Raw genomic sequence first — 21,211 nt, forward strand, 5'->3', positions numbered from 1 at the left:
AAGAACAAGTTCTCATCTGGAGCTTCCAGTTCTCCTACAGAGGGAACAATACTGTAATGCATTGGATATCAGTAAAAATGTATGAATGGTTTTACTTTTATGTGCCCAGGTAAAAGTGTACTATTTACAAGTGTAGTGCAGTTTCTTAAGTAAAACATACAATCACTGAATTACATAGAACCAAGTTGGCTTGAAAAAAAAATCTAAAAAAAACTACTGCTTTATTCTTTTATATTTCTGAAACTAAAAGAAATTAACACAAATTATGTGACTTAAACATTCTGCAAGCTGACATTCTCACCATCATCTAGGGTTTTCTCATTGGTCCAGTTTGTTCTCTCTTTCACATTCTTAAAATGCGGGTGCTTCTCACTAAGACCTGTGTCAAAGACTGCTACCTTAACTCCAGCACCTGACAGACAAAACAATAATGTGTCTCTTACTTACACAGACCAATGTTCACAAGAAATGCTTCTGTAAAATGCACAAAGAGAATAAAGCATATATCAGACAAAGCCAAAACAGGTGGTGCATGGGAAAGGTCAGTAAAATACAAGTAAAGAACAGCTAACAACAAAACAATGCCTTAACAACCTGAACCATTATGCCAGAGAAAAACAGAAACTGAAAGCCCACTCAAATACATACACAAAAGTAGGCACACATATAGAAAAGGACAGCCCAAAATTTGTTTAGAACTGATAAGCATAAACATGGATACTCTTGAAAGATTAGGAGCCATAAGGTTACAAACTGTAACGCCGTTGTACTGAACAGTCTACATGTAATTATAAAAATTAAATAAAACAGGAATTATGCACAAGTAATATTTGATTAAGATTTATGATGGATTTTTCTTCCCTGGCTGATAAACATAGGAAGTTTTATATTATTTAAAAAAAAGCTTTTTGTCAAACCACAGTCATTTCATGAATATTTACCAGTATGTCCCATCTGCCAAAGAACATCAGCCTGCAAGGTCTGCGCCACCTGTCTAGGAATTGCTCTCAGCAGCCGTCTACTTGAATGTCGCCCGGTAGCATGCCAAAAGCCAGAGCCCAGGGATAAACTTGATCTTCTTAAAGGACGTGATGATTGCCACTTTTGGGTCCACCGACTATCATTGCAAGGCACTGGCTGGTCAGTTGCTAAAACCACATATAAAATAATATGACTTGCATAGGTAAAGACTACTTGGCAGTAAACTGTGACATTCTTTAAATACTATACATTATTAATACCTGTTCATTAAAAAGACTAACAGACTTCCAAAATGGAGTTCTGTAAAGTCAACAGATAATAAAATTGTGCATGTGTATATCTGAAAAAAGTGTACTTATTTCAAACTTTCTTTTTTTATATGTAAACATTATATATGTGGGCACAGGAAATGTATAGTCCAAAAGAAAAGTCCAGCATTTTTCTGTAACAGTCCATGTCAAAATCTACTCACATTCTCATGTCCTAAACTAAAGGACAGGACAATTTAATGTTCGATTTTGGGAGAAAAGACTAAAAGGAGTTGAAAGAGGCTCCACAAACAAAACAAAAAAATAAATAAATAATAAAAAAAAACAACCAACAGTCTGACACTACTAAATACAAGTACTGGTATGTAAAATACAAAAAGTAATGAATGCTGTGATACAGCAGCTCCATCCACTCAGCTCCATACTATACCATTAACCTCAAATTATAATAATATGCATTGCAATAAAAAAAATTTAATGAGAGATTGGGGGTTGGGGGGGAGGAGAGAAAAACACCAACTGCAAACACTTACAGTCTGTGAATTTCAGGGTGCGGAAAACCTTTCGTTGAGGAGTAACTCGTTTAATATGTGGGTGGTCCTGCAGCTTCAAAAGTCCCTCCTTATGTAGTTCTTTAATGTGTACCACTTCAAAGTCACTGGGGTAGTCACTGGCAGGATTATCACGAGGAACAATCTTCCATTCCAGAATTTTTGAATTTTTCAAGGCGCTTGAAATAAACTTACTCCTGGCTTTGGCTGTGAAGTACCCATTAAAGGCGATGATATATTCTGCATAAAAAAAAAAGTCACATTGTTCTCATTATAAATTCAAAACCAAACAATCACTACAGGTAAATATTACCCATCTGAAGAATTAATTAATTATTGGAAATTAAATACATACTGTAGTAAAATACAAAGCAGTACATCTCTACTACTTTAGTTATGGCATTACTTGTAAATTTGTTTATATTCATTTTTGCTGGATGCTGTCAAAATTGTACATGTTTGATATTGAAAGAATTAATTTTTGGTAGTCAAAGTCCTCCAGTATTTTTTCTTTTGTGCTCCTAACTGAGTTTGCAGTATTTGTTTAAATTCACTGCCCCCTTTGTAAGGCGTTGTTTTCTTAAACTTTTGAAAAATAGCCAAAAAATCCTGATTGCAGATGTCACTTGAATCCAACCCTTTCACCCAAGCCAAGTCACGAAAACAGACCGGTCCTTTTTAAAGAGTCCACACCCAACCTACAAATGAAAATAAGGCAGTCCTTATAAATGAAGGTACATTGCCTCAGTGTCACAAGTATTTCAGTAACTTTCTCTAAATAATTGGCCACCATACCAGAGCACTTGTTGAAAATTTTCTGGCATACATTCTTAGAGGTATATGGCTTTTTGTTGCAAAAGGCCAAAGAATTAAACTATTGTTGTACAACATTAAAATAAAATGTGGTGTTGACAACATGGCACACTGAATTAAGCACTGTAATAGGCCCCCACATTTTTTTTTAAATAATTGTTCACCATGCAAGTGAAAAAAATATATTAATGACCCTAAATGTCAACTAAATAAACAAGGAAGGCAGTCGGGCAAATTTTTGGTGGCACCCATCTTTTTGGCAACTGTAAGTATTAAACATCAAAATGGTTAGCTAATGAACTAACTAGATTTACTTCAATTGAAGTCTGTATTAACAAGTCATGTTTGACACTCTAACAGGTGAAACAGATAAAGTTTGAAAAGCATATTTTATATGTGTAAAATGTTGTTCAACATCGAGCATTAATAAAGCAAAGTAGCCATTATGCACTTTGGCAGAAAATTAGACCACATCTCCTTTAAAAAGGTCTGATTAAAATTACCGTATGTGCATTTATTTTAATGCATGCTAATATTTAACAAGTGCACGCAGTCAACTATATGAAGACATTATGCCACAGAAGGCTGGATTTGGTGACCTTCATTTTTTAAATAAAGCATGTATGCATATAGAGAGGAGTCATGGACCTGTAGACTTTGATAATAACTGGTAGATAATGCCCAATATGTTGCATTCTGTTTGTAAAGAAAGAATTTAGAACAACATTAAAGTAAATTTATATAATTAAAAAGACTGTTTTCTTGTCATAAGGAAAGAAAGGTGTAGCGCATATAGAACGGTTGGTTGTACATTTTGAACTATTAATGCAAGGTGGCAAAGTTTGCCACTGGATGTGACCACTTTACAGCTGTAAATCTGACATGCTCAGATTGATCTTCAAATGAATTATGATACTATAGCACACACAAAATACAGTTTGAATTGAAGAGAAACCATCAAAACGGTAAGTTCAAACACTGTGGCCACCATACAAAAATTTATGAAAACCTTCACAATTAACTTTTTTTGCATAAAAAACAGATGATTTGTAAAAATGCAGTCACTGTCAATGGGTATTGCACTTTTCCAGGCTTAATAGTTTTAAAAAGAGGAATTATAGTTTCCATTGGAAAGAAATATACATTTTTACATGAGTTGAAGAGATATTTTAAGATTTGAATTTATATTAAAATCTTTAAGTTCAAGAATGAAACAGAATTTAAAGTTAGAACTGAAATCCAATCTAAATGACAGCAAGCTGGAAGACTGCCAGAGCCTTCACTATGAGAGTGTGTTAATTCTAAAAGGCTGAAGGAGCAGAATTCCACACATATCCATTTCTATCAATCTTTCCACTAAAATGTTTTCAAAGATGGCCCCACTGTGTCACAAGGGCTAGCAGGTAATTCAGTGTTACTAAAGAAACAAATAAAATTGATACCTATTTAATAGTTGTCCATAATCTGACAAATCAAAGAATATGGGAAGGATTCAATGACAAAAATGTGATTTTTGAAAATGTTAACAGTATATTCATTACTATTAATTCAAAGATCCAAAATATTGCTGCACTGCTTTTGTTAACTGCATCATTTAAAGGTTGTTAATAAAAATTGAAAGCTACAAAAAAAAATTCACTTCTACCCCACTCCACCACCTGTCAAGTACATGTTTTCATCATTAACAGACAGAACTTTTGAGGAAAACTTATAAAAGTATTTGTGATCAAGTCCTAAAGTGGAATTTTAGCATATACTGTATAATACAGTACCGAATGTCAAAAAAGGAAATGGTGTACACACAAAAAATAAAAGCAAACTATGGTTTTGAGCAGTACTACAAGTTTCTTTTACCTTCTCCAAATTAATTCACAGAAATGAAATTTTATGAGATAAAAACATATGGTGCCTTTCTTTTGTATGCATCACAAAGAATGTTTCACAAGTACAGAAGTTTAGTACAGGTGATTACATGTACAGAACACTCAGTGACGACTTTATTAATTGTACTCTGAATTCTTAAAGGTATGGATTTAACAAGGTACTGGAAAGACTCCTTTGATTCTGGCCAATGCTGACTTGATAGCGTCATGCACTTTCCACCTCATTCTAGTTCTTCATGTGTGATAGGAAAACATTCAACCCACTATTATTACTATCAGCCTGTAGCACTGACACAAGGCAGGATGCATCCACAGAATCACACAGTTTATGCCAAATTCTGTCTGAGTCATATGCATTTAGCAGTATGAACAGATTCTTCAGACTAGGTAACATTTTTCAAACCTTCCAATTGACCTGATTTAGAGCACTAGTGCCAAATGTCGTCTTGGCTTCCTGAACACAGATGACCCAAGTGTAATGTGATGTTTGTTATTGATCACATGATTCTGTCTCTAACTGTGGAGACTGTAGTGCATGAAAATCCTATTAAAGCAGCTGTTGCCAGAAACACCATATGGGTCACAAACAGTTCTACTAGAGACCACATGACTTCCCATTTTAATGCATGCTCAAATAACTACACCACCTCTGGACCATATCTGCACAATTATACACTGAGCTCTTGCCATACAAATGGCTAGTTAGAGGAGTAGGCTGTGTGTGTTAATGAGCATTCAAATGTACGTAATAAAGTGGCCACTAGGTGTATACTTCATAAATAGGGCAGAGTAACTTTAATTTGCTTGGGTTCACTGAATGAATGAGAAATGATCACTGAACTGGAAGCCTTGGAGTTTGAAATCAAACACTTAAACCACTATTACACACTGCATAGCAGTGTGCTGAAAAATTCTAGCACCCCCACAAAGTTACAATTTAACAGCAAATTTTGCCACCTGAAAAGACTAAGAAAATGACAATAAAATAAAAAATGTTATCAGACCTTTTAAATCAGTGCTACTCTGTTCCATAAACCACTTCAAACGAATATCAAGACTAACAATTTTGTTTTAATGCTGAACTTAGAACTAACAAAGTAGTAAATCAACACAATCGGAGTTTACTTCTTTAAATGAAACAAAATTGAAATTGAAGCCAAGCAGGCTCACACACAGCAAGATGCCATAACAATCAAAGTGTCACACAATTACCAATTTACTTGTACCAACTCTTACTTCAGTATTTACAAATATACTTTGAACAACTGAAACTCTCTTCAGAGATGTTTGTACCTACATTCTGACTTGTCAGATATCTGTAAATCCATTTTGATTAGATAACAGTTTCTTCAGATTGATATATGTGTGGATTTTTCAATTAAGTATCTCTATTTACTTTTTTTGTATTATTTATATTTTAGGCAAAATTAGTTATCAATTATATTACAAAGTTATTATGACCGTTAAAAGGAAGAAATAAAATTTAAAAATAGAAACAGGCAACCATTCATAGAACTGTGAAGAGGAAAAAAAATAAGAAAAAAAGAAAACATTCGGCCTGACTAACAGTCCAAGTGAGACAGAGATAAAAAAGGAAAAAAAAACAAAAAACGCTCACATATTTAAACACTGTTCGGCTGTTGCTCACTTGTTTATATTTACCCATCTTTGTCATGCTAAGGCTTAAACATGAGAAGTTTAAGTTCAGTCTCTAAGAAACTTGCATAATTAGATAATAGTGTTGCCATCAAAATGTTGGCAGCATGAGCTTTTGAGTAATAATGGAAGAACCCATACAACAGGTGAGTGTGAAAGATACACTAGCAACAACTAAGATCTCAAAATAACAATGCCAACAAATGCCACCAAAGAAGACTATTCAAAGCCAAGATTAAATCGAACACATCCACATCACATCAGTGAGCTTATCTGCAAAACTAAACAGCAAGCCTTGTCCTGCAGCCTTTCATTTTTCCCTCTATCTAATTGATTTAACCTTCATGAAAAACAGACTGAAGAGACATAGGTTCTATGCTTGTTTACAGATTGAAGGGTGGATTATTTGTGTAAATTATTTCTCAATATTTTTCTAAGAATAAATTTACTTCAGTTAAAGGTTTCATTTATCTCATTCTTTTCAACGTGACATTAAGTTATTTTTTTTTATAACCTTTTTTACTTACATTTACTGGGGTGACAATAATTGTGGTGGGAACTACATAGCTATACCTGTGTTACCCAGCAAATATAGACTGTTTCAGACAGTGGAAGTGGGGAGTCCCACCCCTTCAAAGTACACAGATGAAAATATGTATTAGAAGGAGTATGCAGGGACTTTGTGAGAAGTGCCAGTACACTGTGAGGGCGAAAAGGACTAAGGGTAGGTATAGTCTTTGGTTTTCTCTACAAATTTCATTGTCTTATGCACATGTACCTCTAAATGACTTGAATTACCAGTGTTAGTGCTAGTTTCCCATGCTTCACTTTTTAAAATAAATTTACTGTCACTTCAAAGAAAAATTACTTCACTTGTTCATGACAATTCAAAAAAATACCTTACAGCCTTATGGAAAAAAGCATCCGCCAGCAAGCACTTTGCACTGCATACATAGTACAACTAACAGGCTGAAGAACACAATAGACAAATGCACATTTAATTAATTTACTTAACTCAGGAGATAAGGGCATTAATACCTTTGACGCAAATTGAGACTTGCACAATAAAAGACATTACCAAAAGAAAGAACGAGGTGTGGCTCCATTTTGAAAAATGTGATATTTTGGCTGAAAAACTGATAAGGCCAACATACAAAATACTAAATTTGTAAATTTCTTAATTTTTCCAAGTAGATTAAATTTACATGTCTTTCCAGTCTGGGGTCACATGTCAAGCCCTAAAACAGCAATGCTCCAGCCCTGACACTTTAATTTAAAGATCCTCAATAGTATTTAGTTGGTGCCAAATGTAATTTATTACAGCAAAGTCCAAACAATTTCTGCTTCTTTGCTCTACACAATGATAATAATCTTATAAACCTTTGCATAGGCATTAACATTTTTGATCCCCTCTAACTTGAAATTATGTTAAAAGATGCCTTTAGATCCTAGGCTTTTAATATGGAGTTGCTTTCAGTCAGCACATGGGTTCAATTTGGTGGTATAGCTAGTTTTGGGGAGATGACCAGTGACATTTAATTTATTCCATTTGTATTTAATGCATTCACACTTACTCTCTGAACTTAACGTAATGTGCCAAGCTTTACTTTAGTTATTTGGTCAAAATCAGAGAACACTTGTTATCTTTATGACAACTTAGGCCCTGAAAACTACACCCTAGAAAAGAAGTACAATTTCTAATTATTTTATCGAACCCTGGTGTACCCAATGGCATTAACTGCATCTTTCCAGTGAGTGTTTTTAAGATTAGATCATAATAATGTATTAATAATGAAATAAGGATATCTATAGTTATATGTAACAGAAAACATATGCTTATGCTTGACTTCCTACTCTATTGTATTTTGACAGAGCCAGACCATTAGTGTAAGTTTAGCCAACACTGAACATAAAACAAAAACAGTTCAGAGCTGGCTCCCAAACTAATCCCAGCACAGCCAAGATAGACTCCAGCTCCTTGCAATCCTCCTTTATAGATGGATAGACGGGTCAAAAAGGCATATGTAGAAAGGAAGACAAGACAAAAAGGCATATGCAGAAAGGAAGACAAGACAAAGTAATCAACAGATTAAGGAAGTTAACAGGCAAGTCCTTGTTTTTTGGTGGCCAACTGAGCAATAGTACAAACAGATGACTAATAAGCTGTAAAATCAACATTTTACATATCTGAAAACAATTTAACATTTTTTTTTATTTTCTTTGATGAGTAAGTACTTGAAAACAGAAACCACAATTAAATAGGTCAAATAAAGCAGCACCAAATGGAGATAACTAATTAAAACCAATTTTCTTTAAACTCTATGTAACCTGACGCAACCTCCAAGCATGAAATGGTAAAAGGTCCAAATAAAGCCAAATCTAATACCAGGAATCAGATGTACACATACTATCCGATAGATATAAGGGGGGAAATAAAGACAATATTATTTATAAATAAATAAAAAAAAAAACTGTCAAACTAAATGATGCATCTGTACAATTACTACTAAAACAAAGAACAAAAGTTTAGCCTCAACCAAACTCTTAATACCAACAATTTTGTACTTCATGATCCTGAGAATAAGACAATTTTATGCAAGATGGGCAAAACCAAAACAACATTTTTTCAAAAATCTTACCATGCTCAACTAAAGTGGAGGAAAACTCCACTCTAAGACTGAGGTGAGAGCAGTTGGAGCACAAAACTATGTCGTCACCCAGCTCTGTTCCATATGGCATTCTGCTAAAAAGCAGAATCAGCAACACAGATAGGCAGACACTCTCAAGCTTCATGGTCTCAAATGTATCTTCACAGGAGTTATAAATCCAATTTTTGCTTCCCAAAAACCCAGCACAATATTAAAACCGGACATTAAGATCCTCCCATGAGGGGGGTCAATTCATTACACCTGAAAACTCTTAAAAGTATGTAATGGAGTTTAGGTTTCCTGGCACACATCTTGCTGTAAAAAGTTGCTGCCAATTCATTATTTTTTCTTATTTTGTTATTTCTTTCTCCGTTTCTTCTCCATTTTGCATCCAGTATGGAATTCAGTCAAACTGCCGTTTAAGATTCAGTGACTCCATTGTCAACAAAAACAGATAAAATAAAATCAAGAGAAGGACTTGGAGACTCTTCACCTGCAAAATAAAAAGAAAAATGTTACAGTAGGTTTACTTGTTAATATATAAAGGATAACATTATAAACTGCATGGCAAAAAAAAACAATCTTACAAAAAGATTTGTAAGCAATTAAAATAATCAAGGTCAATAGCATACATGGACAGATAAATTATAACTTAACTACTTCAATAATCTGATAAAATATTTCTATTTTAATTAACTCTACTACACTGCAGCCTTATTGGTAATCAGTCAAATGTAAACCCCTTTTACGCAGATTACTCTTGATATACTCTAAAGTATAAATATGTTCCTTAAAGAAGGGTTTTTACTGTGTTATCATACGCATGACTTGTTCAAGACCAAAGTTGGCTGTGGGTGAAACAAAGAGCTGGAGGTAGTAAAGTAAGCCTTTGTACTGAGTAATCCTGCCAGACATCAGGAAACTACACAAGATGAACCATCAGCTGCTCTCCAGATGCACATCACTCTGACAAATTCAAGATATTCAATGACAGATCTTTGCTATCAAAAATGTTTAACCATCACTCCCAGCTATGACTCTTTGAAACACATATATTGAGCAGACACTGCCCTAAGATACCCTGAAGTCCAGATTCTAAAGATGATTTGCCAGGAGGCATAGTTTTTGTTTTAGCATGCTTCTGATTTTTTGTTCAGTTCAACTGAATGTACAAATAAATAATACAAATCCAAAAGGAATTCATGATATGCACATAACTTTGAATCATGATAAGCATTTACTGGTGGACAGACCTATCCACTGCAATGAGGTTTTTCACCATCTGCACATAATTCACAGCCAAACTTGAATCGTAATATGGAGTCGTAAAAAATGGTCATTATTACAAATCGAGTGCTTGCCAACCAGTTTGAGTTTTGTGTTTCAGGCAGATATATTTAAAGGAATCCACTGGGGATGTTGCATGAAGATCTAAAATTAAAATACGTGTGAATGCTTTCACGGTCTAAAGATTTAACAACTGAACTGAGAGTTGAGACACTCTCCCCTGTTACTGCAGATTACACTATCTGACTTGAGCTTATGAGGCACAATAAGAAGAGAGTAGCAGCCAAATGTCCAGGTTAGACCGTGCACAAAGTGCTCTTAGTTCATGTGTGGTCAGCTACATTATGACTGTGAATACTTCAGTCTAAAAGCAGGGCATGGAGTGGTGGGTCCACATATGGACAATCAATCATATAATTTGATCATTATTTATATTGAGCCACTTCACCTGAGAAACATACAGAGACAGATTATGTCAAACAAATATAAAAAGGAATGATTTTAGGAAAATGTAGATGAGGCCAACAAAAAAGTCGAAAGGTTGAGTGTAATGTCAACAACAGACAAAAAAAAAGACCACAAGATCTTTGACAAATCACAAAAGAAGAAAGGTTGCCTAACCCCAATGTAGGCGACATTATTTATATTTCCATTTCACATTGTACCAGCTGAAATGCACGTTACAAACAAAAAGGTTAAAAATCAGAAACATATGAACACTTTTGATATGGTAGTTTGTGTAAGCATTTCCAGCATTCATTTGACATGTCCTTTGAGCACATCCTCGGAAATTAACGTGACGCATGCCTGAGAGAGGCAGAACCAGAGGGTTTGGGGGTAAGAGGGGCACAGTATGTTCAAGTTGGAACGTGATGTCAGGGTCAATGTTTACTATCAACATGCAACAGGAAGCCGCATTGCAGATCCTACAAGATCAGTGTGTGTGTGCTTTGATGTCTGATGAATGGCTCAATGTGGTGAAACAAATCATCAAACTTAAATGCTGACATACAAATGCGTTTGTGGCGCTTTTCTTCACCTATTACCGGCACTGGCAATACAAGTGTTGCATTGTAATGATGCGATGGGGACATATTCCCCATCATAATGATGCAATACATTTTAAAGGTCTCACATTCAATTACTGTGCCTTCCATTTTTGTTTTTTTTAACCTTTGCAACAGCATCAGAATGTATGGAAGTGTATTTGAGCCACAGAGAAAAAAAAAAAGGGATACAGTGAAGAAAAAAGTTCTATTTCATGATTAAAATGGAAATGTCGACTTTAACCTCATAGTTTAATTTGTCATTAAAGCAGATCATCATAAATGTTATCTTAAAACTGACCCACTTGTTAATCGGTATGTGCTTCTTGGGCTTCCTCCTGCGTGGACACCAGCGGTAGGTAGCGATTACCTCACAGAACACGTTAAGTTTATGATATTCCAGCTCTCTGCACATTTAGAATCCTTAGAGTTACAAGGGATATCACTTTCATAATGATATGTGTTAAAGCATGTATGTTACATTTTACAGATCGGTAACATCATTTAAATAATTATATTAATAATTACACATGTGGGGGTGGCTTGGTGGCAGAGCTCTGGGTAGCTCTGCTGCCTCACAGGGAGTAACGTACCTGGTGTTACCTGCCTGAAGTTTGCATGTTTTCCTGATGGCTTCCACAGTGTGCTTTGGTTACCTTCCAAGGACACGCAGGTTTGGGGATTTGGTGATGCTAAAATGACGCTAGTGTATGTGGGTGCTTGTCTTGCCTTATGCCCAATGCTTGCTGGATTGGGCGCGTCCCTGAATCAATGAATATAATCATTAAACATCCATCCTTTCAGAGGTACTGTAGCAAGGTGTCCTGGGAATGTAATGGATGTTTCAGGCAATTCACAAAACAGCAAAGCCGAATGTTGTTTTCTCACCATGATGATATCTTGCACTGCCAACCAGTGGAATCCTCTGGAGTTAGATTAAGTACGCGTGCAAGTATAAACAGTACACTGCTTGTGTAGCAGGAGCGTCCGCAAGCGCACACATTGTGTTAAGTGTAAACCCAGCCTAAAGTGCCTTAAACACATATTTAGCCTATTGATAATTTCATCCAGACACAGTTCAGAAATAATAACACTTGCTTTGTACATAGCTTTCAGGTAATAACCATTTAACTTTTGTCATCTAGAAAAAAATGGAGATGAATTGTTTGGCTGACTGAAAACTTTTAAATCAATTGATTTCTCCACCTGTGCCTTGCTATCTGTGTACAAGTAAAATTGAACTTAACACCGCCAGTGGTTATCTAGCCATCTTGATAAACCATGTAGAATATGACCGGTCTTACTGTATGCTAAGAAAACGGAGCTCAATAAATGTCTCATTAAAACAGTGACAAACTTCTTCAAGCTTATATGTGAAAAGTAACTCCATCGTGCTTTTACTTTCTCTCTTCTACTGGGAATGTGCTGCATTTTATAATATATCTTATTATTACATGGGTTCACTTCTCAGAAGATTAGACTTTGTGGGATTTCCACATTCTCCTGTACAGTAGGGATTGAAAGTTAGATTGTCATCACATTGATTGACAGCACCAGACTCTAATCTCACCTTCAAATTACTTACACAGATATGTAACACTGGGTGATTTTCCTCAATAAATAAATGATATTTTGTGTCATTTTTTTTAGCTACCTATATCTACCTTCAGGACTTGTGTGATAATCTGATAATATTTTACGTCATATTTATGCAGAAATACGGAAAATTCTGAACGGTTAACTAACTTTCAAGTACCTCTGCATATCCTTCATTTACTAATATATCCCCAAATTAGGGTTAGGGGTGTTTTCAGATTTCCTTTTCTTTGTTATCTCTCTTTACATTGGTAGATGAGTTAATGACAGAAGGTAAAACTTTAAGTACAATAAGACAAGACTTGCACAATTAACAACAGAACATCATGGAGATTGAAAAGCAATTTGATTAGCGATGTTGCCTTCCAAGTCCAGACTCGGATGTGGTGTCTGTGTGGAGTTCGCACAGGCTTTCCTCTCACATTCAAAAGAGACTTGCGTATGTACGGTGCATCCGGAAAGTATTCACAGCGCATCACTTTTTCCACATTTTGTTATGTTGCAGCCCTATTCCAAAATGGATTAAATTCATTTTTTTCCTCAGAATTCTACACACAACATCCCATAATGACAACGTGAAAAACGTTTACTTGAGATTTTTGCAAATTTATTAAAAATAAAAAAAAAACTGAGAAACCACATGTACATAAGTATTCACAGCCTTTGCTCAATACTTTATCGATGCACCTTTGGCAGCAATTACAGCCTCAAGTCTTTTTGAATATGATGCCACAAGCTTGGCACACCTATCCTTGACTAGTTTCGTCCATTCCTCTTTGCAGCACCTCTCAAGCTCCATCAGGTTGGATGGGAAGTCTCGGTGCACAGCCATTTTAAGATCTCTCCAGAGATGTTCAATCGGATTCAAGTCTGGGCTCTGGCTAGGCCACTCAAGGACATTCACAGAGTTGTCCTGAAGCCACTCCTTTGATATCTTGGCTGTGCGCTTAGGGTCGTTGTCCTGCTGAAAGATGAACCCGTCACCCCAGTCTGAGGTCAACTGTGCTCTGGAGCAAGTTTTCATCCAGGATGTCTCTGTACATTGCTGCAGTCATCGTTCCCTTTATCCTGAATAGTCTCCCAGTTCCTGCCGCTGAAAAACATCCCCACAGCATGATGCTGCCACCACCATGCTTCACTGTAGGGATGGTATTGGCCTGGTGATGAGCAGTGCCTGGTTTCCTCCAAATGTGATGCCTGGCATTCACACCAAAGAGTTCAATCTTTGTCTCATCGGACCAGAGAATTGTCCTTCAGGTGCCTTTTGGCAAACTCCAGGAGGGCTGCCATGTGCCTTTTACTAAGGAGTGGCTTCCGTCTGGCCACTCTACCATACAGGCCCGATTGGTGGATTGCTGCAGATATGGTTGTCCTTCTGGAAGGTTCTCCTCTCTCCAAAGAGGACCTCTGGAGCTCTGACAGAGTGACCATCGGGTTCTTGGTCACCTCCCTGTCATACCCTTCTCCCCCAATCGCTCAGTTTAGATGGCCGGTCAGCTCTAAGAAGAGTCCTGGTGGTTTCGAACTTCTTCCACTTACAGATGATGGAGGCCATTGTGCCCATTGGGACCTTCAAAGCAGCAGAACTTTTTCTGTAACCTTCCCCAGATTTGTGCCTCGAGACAATCCTGGCTCAGAGGTCTACAGACAATTCCTTTGACTTCATGCTTGGTTTGTGCTCGGACATGAACTGCCAACTGTGGAATCTTATATAGACAGGTGTGTGCCTTTCCAAATTATGTCCAATCAACTGAATTTACCACAGGTGGACTCCAATTAGGCTGCAGAAACATCTCAAGGATGATCAGGGGAAACGGGATGCACCTGAGCTCAAATTTGAGCTTCATGGCAAAGCCTGTGAATACTTATGTACATGTGATTTCTCAGTTTTTTTATTTTTAATAAATTTGCAAACATCTCAAGTAAACTTTTTTCACATTGTCATTATGGGGTATTGTGTGTAGAATTCTGAGGAAAAAAATGAATTTAATCCATTTTGGAATAAGGCTGTAAAATAACAAAATGTGGAAAAAGTGATGCACTGTGAATACTTTCCGGATGCACTGTATGTGCTTAATTAAAGGACCATTGCACTTCATGATATGAGTAGCGCTAGGCACAAAGTGCCTGACTTTTAACACACAAAAGTCCATTCTTACAGGGACACAGGGAAGTCCTCAGACTCCCCACAGAGCAGGTGAGGGATGCCGAGATAAGAGGTTGGCATTGCCTTCTTCTACATATAGCTGGTTATCATTACTATTCAGTTTGATACACATTGTATATTGTATTTTTTGATGATTTATTGTCTGAAGATGCCATGAACTGTTAAATGCTCTGTGCTAACTGATTTATCATTAAGTTGCTGAATATTTGGCAAACTGCCTTTCAGTACTGTATCTGACAAACAGGGCATTCAATTTTTTCATTCATTTTCATTCAATTCAATATTTAATAAAAGTCAACATATTGTGATGTTTAGCACTTTTATTAAAATTTTACACAACTTCTTATAAATTTTAAATTAAAACCACATACTCTCCAGTGCTTTTTCTAAGTGTGACTACGAAGGCTCTGCCCATGCAGACTGGTGGCGTTTAGTGTGGTGGAAAAAAAAAATAGAGCAAGGATCAGACGAGTTAGAGTAGGGTTAATGCTGCTTTTGGCAAATAGTGTAATTTTCACAGGATTAGAGTTCAAGCAGTAAAGCATCTAAAGATAAAATGTTATCGCATATGAAAAGGCCATCCTGGCACATGGAACACCTGCAATGTGCTCTTCTGCCATCCTGACAAAACGGGTGCCTGCTAAGCAAATTCCCATAAAAGTTTTGCTTTTCTGATGCATAACATATGAGTAGATAAGCAGCACAGGGTCAGGGGTCCAAGAACTCCAGTGACTACTGTATTTCAAAGCATACTTCTGCCTAACCTGTGCCAAGAAAAGATTCATGCTTTGTCAGTTTCAAATAAATACCTAGCTGGTACTTCACATCACACCAGAAATGACATATTTGTGCAGTGTTTAAACCCTTGTCCCTTTGTTTCACACACTTTCCGCTACTGAACATTACAAGCAGGAGTAAAAATGTCTGGTTACGTGGGAGCTTGGTGTACAAAATGAGAAAAAATTGGATTTGGCCATTAAGTAAAAAGAAATCAGTATTGCCCTAAAAAAAAAAAATTTCTACTACTGGACAAATTTGTTTGTACCCCTCCAAAAAAAAAAAAGAATGGTCTCGGAAAAATTTTGAAACTGACAGGTACCCATCATTTTTCCTTCCGTATTTAACAAAAATCAGACTTTGATTTTTGATTAAACTGAATATTTCAAATAATAAAACAAATTAAAAAGGCATGGACAGAAACAATGGCACCCTTAATCTAATATTTTGTTGCACAACCTTTAGAAGCAATCACGGCAAGGAAGCAATTCCTGTAGCTCTCAATGAAACTTCTGCACCTGTCAGCAGGTAGTATGACCCACTCTTCTGATCAAACTGCTCCATCTGTGCCAGGTTTGAAGGGGGCCTTCTCCAGATGGCATATTTCTGTTCTTTTGATGTTCAACAAGATTCAAATCAAGGCTCATTGAAGGTGACCTCAGAATTGTCCAATGTTTTGTTCTTAGCCATTCTTAGGTGCTTTCAGCTGTGCGTTTTCAGTCACTATCCTGTTGAAGGATCCATGACCTGCGACTGAGACAGAGCTTTAAGACATTGGGCAGCACATTTCACTCAAGAATGTCTGATACTCTGGAGATTTTATTGCTCCCTGCACAGATTCAAGACACCTCATGCCAGATGCAGCAAAACAGTCCCAAAACATATCCAAGACTCCTCCATGTTTCACAGTAGGTATGGTGTTCTTTTCTTTGAAACCTTGATTTTTTTCATCTAATGTAGGGCCTAGGTCATTTTAAAATAACTTCGTAATATAAGTAATACTTTATCTCTTTTCAAACTTCCTTTGCTTTACTAGAGGACATATCAAAGGCATGTGGGTATTCATATATACTGGTATACAACTGATTTTAATTCAAACACTTTACAGGAGGCATACAAGGACTTATAAGGATACCAACAAATCTGTCCAAATGTGTCAGCAACGTCTCGTGTCATTTAATCAGTAATTGTTATGCACTTCACAAGAACATGAAGGTTTACTAAGGGTGCTGCAGCACCCCCAGCCAGATCACACAGGCCTCAAAGCTTGTGATCAGTAATATTACATGGACTATCTGATTTATCTTTCCACATACACATAATTTATTATTTTTCACTTCATTGTTGTTTAGTAAAAAATTGCTTAAAGTGAATAAGTAGTAGAAATTCAAAAATTATCCTATCAGTAGCAGGTGATTTACGGAATACCAACATCACTCATTTATAAAGTGCCTTCTGTAACAATATGCCTTTCAATATTAGGCCTGTCAGAAAATCACTTTGTCAGGTTAGTGGCACTTACTACTGCGAGATTAATGGCTGCTCCTTTCTGAGGAGTAAAATGTAAATTACAGGTCAAATCAACATAAATATCCCTAACTTCTAATATTTTCATTTTCCAAGCTTATCCCTCCTTCATTATTGATATTTTAATTTGAAAGATTATTCCATTATTTCAGAATTCCTGTGAAAATACCTGGTGCCGTTACAAAGTTTTGGTGGTTGTAAGTTTCATAGTAACATAATTGGTGTACTGACCTTCAAAAGTAGAGTATGCGTAGTAGGGCTGCAACTAATGATTATTTTAGTTCAATTTATTTTTCGATTAGTCACGATTATTTCATTCCCGAGACCTGTGGTTGCACATCCTGTTCTGGGCTCCAGTGGATGTCTTACCTCATCTACTCACGTCTGTTAACCTGTGAAGGTCACCCTGATGAGTCTGCATTAACACGATTAAAATTAATAATAATCAAATTAAAATTACAACCAGTGAAACATATGAATTTGAAAATAATCAGACGTTGTTATATTAGTGTGATCATCACAATACATTAAACAATACAAACTAAAGTGCATAGTCTTTAAACAAAAAAAGTGCATTTAACTTAACCAAAAAAATACATCGTTAAAACAGAAACGTTTTTCATATTTTAGTAATAAATGACAAAATGTAGACATAAACTATATTATGTGTAAAGCCTGAAGTGCAAAGATCAAATAAACACTTTCACAAAAGGTTCAAGGATGATACAATAGCTTCCGTGGTGCAGCGGTAGGAATTTCTGACTTATAATCAAGAGGCCACCGGTTCGATCCTGACTGCCTCGTATATTTACCATCTTGAGTAGCGAGTTGCTCTTATTGTTATTATACAATAAACACATACATTTGATTTGCATCTTTAACAGCCACTGTAAATGTATAGTACTTGTAAAAGTTACCTTTTTTTATTTTTTTCCATTTTTTTTCTCTAAGTCACGATCACGATACAGACTACCACCCTAGGGATCTGATGCTGTTACTTTTTATCTGAAACTGGGAATAACTGTAGATGTGAGTGGTGTTTTGAGACAATCAAACTGGAAATTCTCTGATCTGAATGGATAAAAGCCTTATTCGTATCTCATTGTCACTTGATTTTGTTTTATTTAGTTTTATTGAGTGTTCCTGCTTACGCTGAATTAGTATGCGCTTTACGGCCCATGATGTCAAAGACACACTGACAAAAAAACAGAGACATACGTATATATGATATTTGGAATTATTCATTTTATGACCTTATAGTACATTTCGGAAAACATTTTGGCACGGATGCAATATTATTCATATTATTCATATTAAATTTGCGTAACTTCTTGCGGTTGTAATCAGTGACTGCACTTGTGTTTTTTTTTTTCCCCTCCCGATCTTGCCCAGTCTGCACAGGACTCCAGGACATGCAGAGGAAAGAATGTTCTTCTGCAAGGTGTGCCATGAACCCCCCTCTTTTCTCAGAGGACCCTGTACATGCCTTGCACAGTACATGTGCTTTGATCGACGCCAGGTCAACCTGTTATGACACAAGCAACCGGCCTCCTGCGTGCTGCTGCTAGCACTGAATAAGTTCACACCTTCTGGTGTCAGTGCGCAGCACCAAGGGGGAAAAAAAAAGGAGACAAATATATGTGACATTTTGAAGAAATCATTGTATGACCTGATTAGTATCAATCAGAAAATATCATCACACTAATGCAATATTATTTGAAAACGAACAGATAGGGTGTAAATTTGTTACTTGTAAAAGTTAGCTTTTTTCACCTTTATTTTCTCAGCCTTGTTCATGCCGTCTCTCCCCTCCTGATCTGACACTAACTAAAAAACTAACAACACCAGCATAAATTCTCAAGAGACGGTGGCATCACACCTCCAGGATGCTTGCGTTTCAGATGCTCATGCATCACGGTGATGCTGCCATGAAAAGAAAGCTCCACTTTGCATAATCTGCATTCAACTTTTTTTTTTTGTTTTCAGTGAAGTGCTCCCACACTTTAGAAAGATTCTGTCTCAATTTTTTTTCCATCTCCTTTCCCCTTCTCTATCCGACTCGCCATTGTAACCACGTTTATTTTACTCTACATTCTTCTTCTCCTCAGATGTTCTTTCTTTGTTGGTAGGACTGTGTACAGTCTTGACAAACAATAACAAATGATACTGCCCCCAGGCATTCATGTAATGCTTTGCAGTTACAAAACCAATGTGGTTCTTTGTGACTGGAGCCTCTATTGAAGGTTCTGTTTATGATGCATCGACAATAAAAAATCCGCATTGATGATTTTTTGTAGTTGACGTCATCAATTACATCGACTAATCATTGCAGCCCTAATGCAGAGACATGCCCAGAGGATTAAGAGTGTTAAGAAACTAAATGAAAAGGCAGGAGTCACCAGCAGGAAGATGTAAAGACAAACAATAACAGGCTTGAAGCAGTGGAGTAAAGAAGAAGGGAGCAGTGAGCACGACAAACAGCTGAGGAAAGTAAGGTGCAACTGAGGAGGCACATGAGTGCGGGATGTCGTTAATGCATATGGGCAGGGAGCCAACCACATGGTAGGTTTGCAGACAGAGGCCGTGTAGAAAAAGGAAGTGGGACCGGCTCTTGTGTGCCTCTGCTGTGAAATAAATCCTCTGTTAACGGAAATAAGGAATGAAACCGCCAAAAGAAGAGGTTAGTTCCGAAAGTTCCTTATGGTATAATGGTTTGAACCACCAAAAAGAAGACGTTATTTTCGAAAGTTTGTTACGGGGCACGGCGTGAAATGAAACATACTTAAAGTTTGTAAGTACAGTGTAAAGGATAAGCATGGGAAATTTGGTCTTCCTACGTATATTAGAAGTCACAGAAAGGGAGAGGATTCCCCTCTCTATATATACAGTTTACGGGGTACACCTGTTTCCCCCCTTAGGTGTTGCTATAGGACATGAAACATACCTAACTTTTGTAAGTACACTGCAAGGAATGAGCATGCGAAATTTCAGGTTCCCAGCTATATGGAAAGTGGGAGAATTAGTGATGAGTCACTAATTCACATACATACATATACATATATATATACACATATATATATATACACACACACACACACATACATATCTTCATATCTACATATACACATATATATATACATACCTATCTAGGTGTATAGCTTTGGTCACTGAGTGCAAGGGAAAAATAATAAAATATAGTCTATAAGTTATTAAACAGTAAAACATTAACGTTTTAAGAAGTACAGGTACATTGAGCACTACTGGAGTGGTTTCAGGTAAACTACATTTTAAAGACTGTGTAACACAACAGGTAAGTAACTAACAGCAGCTAAAATGTATATGGATCATCTCTCGGTAGTTGATCCCTTTTGAAAGGCGCTACACGACGGCTGTGGTATAGAAATTACATTTTCTATGTGAACGTTCAAATTTGTGCCTGTGGTAATGTGCCTTACCGGCATTTAAAGAAAATTAGTTTTGTGTCCTCTGCAGTGTTAAGAGAGAAAGGCTTTGGTTTGGGATAAAAGGAAAAAAGGTGTAAAGAAAGGAAAGTTGCCTTTTTCTTTTATATAGTATAGAGAGATGTGTTCGCTGACGTTATGATCGCCTTGTGTAGACTGGTGAGACGCCCCGCCATTAATCGGCTGTGATGGCACTGTCAGTCCTCCACTCGTGTGCGTGTTTTCATAATCCGAGGTGAGGACCTCATAATCGTATACGTGCAAAAGAAAGTGTGAATCGCCTTAATATTATTTTGCCGTGGTGTAGAAAAGGGGTCCCGTGTTTGCACTTGTCTGGGCTATAGCGCAGGGGGAGGATGAAAAAAATTAAAAGTGCTCACTTTGACTTAAGGCAGAAGCGCAGTCAGCGTCTCAAAGGCCGGCACAGCTATGCGCGCTGGCTGCTCGACTTTTGCTGGGCAGGAGACCAAAGTTCTTGCAGACACGTTCATGATATCAAAAGTCTCAGCGCTCTTTGGAGGTAATTCATATATTATATATATAGCAAAA

At 36.7% G+C, this 21,211-nt stretch overlaps 1 protein-coding gene across 1 annotated transcript in view; it reads right to left on the reverse strand.

Annotated features, from left to right (window-relative positions):
- mbtps1 (membrane-bound transcription factor peptidase, site 1) overlaps positions 1-21,211 on the reverse strand; it is a 94,555-nt gene that overhangs the window by 56,673 nt on the left and 16,671 nt on the right. Inside the window, exons 2-5 of the mRNA XM_039763080.1 lie at positions 8,793-9,294; positions 1,784-2,041; positions 942-1,148; positions 302-412 (exon numbers count right to left, since the gene is read on the reverse strand). Of these exons, the coding sequence (XP_039619014.1) occupies positions 302-412; positions 942-1,148; positions 1,784-2,041; positions 8,793-8,946 (730 nt within the window). The 5' untranslated portion in view covers positions 8,947-9,294. The remainder of the gene's footprint in view (positions 1-301; positions 413-941; positions 1,149-1,783; positions 2,042-8,792; positions 9,295-21,211) is intronic.

Source organism: Polypterus senegalus, chromosome 9, assembly GCF_016835505.1.
Source record: "Polypterus senegalus isolate Bchr_013 chromosome 9, ASM1683550v1, whole genome shotgun sequence".
NCBI lineage: Eukaryota > Metazoa > Chordata > Cladistia > Polypteriformes > Polypteridae > Polypterus > Polypterus senegalus.